This window comes from Alosa alosa, chromosome 13 (genome assembly GCF_017589495.1).
Source record: "Alosa alosa isolate M-15738 ecotype Scorff River chromosome 13, AALO_Geno_1.1, whole genome shotgun sequence".
NCBI classification, from domain to species: domain Eukaryota; kingdom Metazoa; phylum Chordata; class Actinopteri; order Clupeiformes; family Clupeidae; genus Alosa; species Alosa alosa.
In genome coordinates, this window is record NC_063201.1 from 153979 (window position 1) to 159563 (window position 5585).

General features: G+C 41.9%; 1 protein-coding gene across 1 annotated transcript; it reads right to left on the reverse strand.

Annotated features, from left to right (window-relative positions):
* Positions 1 to 1282: 1282 nt before the first annotated feature.
* On the reverse strand, positions 1283 to 4454 carry LOC125306071. Its single transcript, XM_048261222.1, has 6 exons — positions 4099 to 4454; positions 3825 to 3909; positions 3382 to 3723; positions 1739 to 1969; positions 1563 to 1659; positions 1283 to 1465 (listed from the first exon to the last, which is right to left on the reverse strand). The coding sequence occupies exons 2-6, from the start codon at positions 3862 to 3864 to the stop codon at positions 1438 to 1440; spliced, it is 738 nt and encodes a 245-aa protein (XP_048117179.1). The 5' UTR covers positions 3865 to 3909; positions 4099 to 4454; the 3' UTR covers positions 1283 to 1437.
* Positions 4455 to 5585: the final 1131 nt, after the last annotated feature.

Here is a 5585-nt window from a genome sequence, read left to right on the forward strand (position 1 = left end):
AAATAATATTGTCAGGGCAGGCAGATAGGACCCAAGACTCCTCCAGGCAGAATTACAGACAAACACACTTTATTGCTAACTACAAAACTTACAGAATTACAAAACATCTAGGACTACGACAAGACAGAGAGATGATCCAACAAAGGACAGAGAAACAGGGGGGTAGAAATACACAGAGCAATTAACAGAAAGACAGGACTGGACGAAACCAACGAGACAATAACAGGGAACAGGTGAGGACGCAGAAATGGGGGAAAACAAACAAGACAGGAAGCACAGACCAAATAAGGAGATGGGGCGGAGACAAAGACAGGTGACAGGCAGGTCACACAAAGCACATGGGGAACCAGGCAAACACAGCACACACAGGACACTACACAACATGGCCACCAGGGTGGCACAAAGTCACTCCATCAAGGCAGAATCCTGACAAATATACTGTACAGAGCAGGTAATTAAATGCTGCTAATGCTGGTAGCTGGTTTTAGCTGGTCTTTGTTGGTTTTCTTCCAGCTCTTGCTGGTGTAGCTGGTTGGGCTACCAGCTGGACATGCTGGCGTGACCATCTGAGGAAGCTGGTCATGCTGGTTTGACCAGCCTGTCGTGTGGGATACAGCTGGTGCAAGATGGTCATGCTGGTGAACAGCCTGCCATGCTTGATATTGTTGGTGTAAGATGGTCATGCTGGTTTGACCAACATAAGCTGGCACGGCCAGTTAAACCAGCAGTGTAGACCAGCAACACCAGCTAAAATGACCAGCTTGAGGTGGTACGACAAGCAAAACCAGCTGAATTACCATCATAAGCTGTGAAAACCAGCTGAAGGTATGTTTTCACAAGAGATTTGCTGGTCTAGCTGGTCAACCATCATAGGGTGGTCAAACAAGCTGGTCAACAAGCTGGTCAACCAGCAAACCACCTTTAGCTGGTCAGGCTGTTTTTTTCAGCAGGGATTGCTGTTTTTATATTGCCATCATGCCATGTCAGTGTAAAATGTAGCTCAAATTAAATAATACTAATAAAAAGACTTTTGCATTCCCAAAAGTATTAGCAGGGAGTCCCAAAAGTATATTTTTTATTAAAAATGTGTGAACTCTGAACTCTGTCTTTGCATACACAGCTCAAGTTGTGAATATCCTACAAATAATTTAAAGTCGTGAAGTGGTCTGAAATGACCACCATTCTAACTTTCACTCACCTGATGAGAACTTGTGTAAACTCTTTGTATCAATATGAACATTTGAACGAGTGAATAAAAAATAGAAATAATTATCCCAGAAAGTCCCAGAAATATGACTTTAATAGAAGTTAGTTAGTTATTAACAATAATTGATAAACTTTTAGAATAGTTTTAGTCACTTGAGGTAAACACAGACCCTGTAATGTCCTGCTGTATAGTGCTATAGTGAAGGTGCAGTAGCCAGACAAGTTGTGGGTTCAGATCAGTTGTTTTCGTCTCCTAGACCTAGAAGAAGTAAAATTACATGAAAAAATATGAATAGTAAATTTCTTCTGATATGTCATTTATGTAAGAATATTGCAATTTCTGTAATCTTACTTACCGATACCAAAGTATCCCTATTGCAAGCAGCACAATGGACAAAACAACCCCTAAGACGATTGAGATCGCCGCGGTGCGATGTTGTGGTTTGTCATACTCTGAGGAATTTAGAAATGCAAATTACACAACACTGATGCACTGCTATTTTCTGAAATTGGCCATTTTTATTTTTTTTACCTGGTATGATGAAATGAGCCACACTGATTCCCAAGCTGCTGTTACTGATGCAGGTGTAGTTATGGCCTTTTGCCTCTTGCAGGTGGAGTTTGCTACCTGCATCAGATATATTAGATGTCTCATTGGTCACCTCCACACCGTCAACCAGCCATGTGATCACAGGACTGTCCCACTGGGCTCTCTCACCAGACACGTCACACTGGAGTTTAACAGACGCCTTTGGAGGCTCCTCTGAGGGAGGGGGAACATGCACATGTAGGCAGAGAGAGAGAGACACAATAAGCTTTCCTACTTTTTGTCTACTAATATTTTGCTCTGAGCTGTTTTTAATCCAATGACACAGCAGACGCTGTTGACTAAAACTCTGTTAACTTCATGCTTGCTTACACAAAGCAGTATAATACATTTTGAACTGTGAGAAAGTTTCTTTATTTTATGAAGTTGTTGATTGAACAAAGAACTCCTGCACACTGAACTTAACAGGCAAAATACAATTCAAAGACCCAGAGCTTTGGGAAGAGGATTGAGGTTGGATTTGGGTATCTCTCATTTTTTTATATATATTTTTTTAATGTTTTAGTATGTTTATAAATTTATTTTATTATTATATATTTTGTCATCTTCCAAGGGGTGCTTTGATGTCTGCTTTTCTAACAGGCTTGCAGTGCTCCCCCACTTCCCACGGCTATGCAAAGACCTTATCTCTGATGATGTCTGTTGATAACAGCCCTGCTGAAAAAAACAGCCTGACCAGCTAAAGGTGGTTTGCTGGTTGACCAGCTTGTTAACCAGCTTTTATGACCACCCTATGATGGTTGTCCTGCTAGACCAGCAAAACTCTTGTGAAAACATACCTTCAACTGGTTTTCCTAGCTTATGATGGTAATTCAGCTGGTTTTGCTTGTCGTACCACCTCAAGCTGGTCATTTTAGCTGGTGTTGCTGGTCTATAGTGCTGGTTTAACTGGCCATGCCAGCTTATGTTGGTCATTCTAGCAAACCAGCATGACCAGCTTGACAGGCTGTTCACCAGCATGACCATCTTGCACCAGCTGTATCCTACAAGACAGGCTGGTCACACCAGCATGACCAGCTTCCTCAGATGGTCACGCCAGCATGTCCAGCTGGTGGCCTAACCAGCTACACCAGCAAAGACCAGCAAGAGCTGGAAGAAAACCAGCAAAGACCAGCTAAAACCAGCTACCAGCATAAGCTGGTTTCTAGCTGTTTTTTTCAGCAGGGAGGTATGCAAAAGCTCATTTCCATGCAGCATGCAAATGAAGGAGACAGATGCACTTTATACAGCACATGTTGCCTACTTACAGTTAAGATAGCACTTTTACTGCATGTGATGATTGTGGGCAGCAATACCCAATTAAGTTGCTGGACGTGTGAAGTGTGTAGCCTATAACATTTACAGCATCAGTGAATGCACCCAGAAATATACTGTATGATAATGGCACCATATTAGAAGAAACCAGTTATGAAACCAGTATGACTTGATAGTAGCAGTAGCATTTTAAATAGGCCACCCTTTGTGTTTGATGACTATCAATGCAAAATATGCTGCTGAACTGGTAAGAAGCTTCTATTTTTACAACCACCCTCCACAGCTGAATGCTGCACAGAGAGAATCCACCTTACCGCTTTTGCTAACGTCTTTTTCCGAAAATGTTTGTGTCCCGTCTTGGTCTGTGACAGTGATGGTGTAGCGGCCAAAGTCTGAGTCCCGAACACCAGAGATCTTCAGAGTAGCTCCTCCCTTCTCTATACTGATTCTGGGGCCTTGCGTTTTACCAGGGTCACCCTGCCAGGTTGCCAGTCTCCTGGACCCTGCGGCAGTATTGCACTCCCACGCCACCATGAAGATCTTTTCAACAGGAATCTTCTCTATGAAAGCCTCCAGTACAAGCTCTCTACCCAGAGCAACATGGAATGGATGTGGATTTGTGAAGTGTACCGATAAGCCCTGGGCCATATGCACCCCTGTGGAGGACATGACAAGGGGCTGAATCGGATTGTTATCAACAGGTAATTTATTAGGCTTAACGGTTAAACTGAAAATGTGAACATAAAATGAGACTTACACATAGCCACGATAGAACAAGCATTCCATTTTAGATTCATCCTCAGCTTTAAAGTTGACCTGTTGTGTTTCTTTCTGTGACCACTCTAAGAATAAAGCAGTTTAATTAATACAAAATTAGCATTTAGTAAAATATGTAGCCTACTGTTGTGTATTTGTTATCTGGAGTTATGTTGTTATGTTTGGCTTGATGCCAACTGTGTTAAACACATTCTATAGAACCATAAATAAACAGACATAAAATGTTCCATGAGAATGAAAGAAGTTTCTCTTACTCAGCTCAACACTGTCCAGATAGCTGTTCCTCCAGCAAATGAAAGGGCGTGCCTGCCCAGCCTAGCCCAGCCAAGTGTTTACAAAAGTCTGGCAACTTGAAAATGTCCTGCCCCTGCAACTACGGAAGCACAACCCTATAGGCAATTATCCACTACCATATAATTACACTTCTTTGATCTCCCCTCAACATGGGCAACAAGAGAGCCAACACAATATCATAACAAAATCACTTGCAGCAACATTCCAGAAAGCAGGTCTTAAAAATCGGAATTAGTTAACCCTGAGGAAAAAGGGAATTTCTGGGTTTCCCATTCCAGTAAGAAATGAAGTAAGACTCGATGAACATAACAAACCCAGATCAGGCTGCAGATCACTTGTTTTTGTTCCCCCTCCCTCCATGCCTCCCATCCTGTCCTCCTGCCATAACTCCTCCTAACCCTAACAATAGCAGGATGGAGGAAGGAAGGAGAGACGGATGTAACCCCTTCTTATGGGCTGTCAGTATAAACATAAAACTGTGGCGCAACATGATCCTGAGCTCTCAGCCGTGGAATGAACTGGCTGGCTGAATTCCTGTATACCAGTAGGCTACAAATTAGGAGATAATAAATAATGACATTCGGTGCCTCCACTGTAAAAATACTACACTTAGGCATAGTTTACTATTTTAAGCTAAACCACCATTAATTAACGGTACCCGTGTGGAAAAGTCAGCGATAACTTACAATACACAATACAATTTTCATAAAACAGCAGTATCACAACAAACACATGTAAAAGTAGTATTAAATAACAAATAAAACCAGTGCCCAAGCAGCTTTCAGCCATAAGGCTACTTTGAGAACATTTCAATTCACCCGACACTAATATTCAAAATGTTGAAAACTATTTCGGCATAGCCTATAAAGCAGTTGAATTAAATGTAATGTTAGTTGTAAACAAACGAGCTACTTGGTGAGGCTTGGCCTCACAGATGCGCTCGTGCCTTAGATGGCAGGAAACATCTTCACGATAGGCCTATTAACTAACCACCCGATTCACGTTGGCTGGGGGGAAGGGGGGCCATCAGACAATTGTGCCCAGTTAATCCGGCAAACGTAGGCATAGTAACAGAATAATTTAATAATGTTACAAAGATACTACATCAATCCGTATGTTTCATTGGGCTACTAGGCTATTTGTTTTGCCTTGATTCATTTAGGCTAGGCCTTTTTATTCAGGGGCCATATTCACAAAGAATTTTAAGGCTAAAAGTAGCTCCTAACTGGCGAATTTAGGAGCAACTCCTAAAAATAATGGGCGTGTCACTCTTAACTTTAGGACTCCTAATTTTTTCACAAAAAGTAATTCACGAAGCATTTTAGACCTAAAAGTAGCACCTAAGTCTGGGACAGCTTAAGTCGAGAGGACTCCTAACTCACTAAGACCTATTCATAAACCGCTTTTACGTTGCGATGTTTTGAAATAGCCTATGCGCAACAGGAGC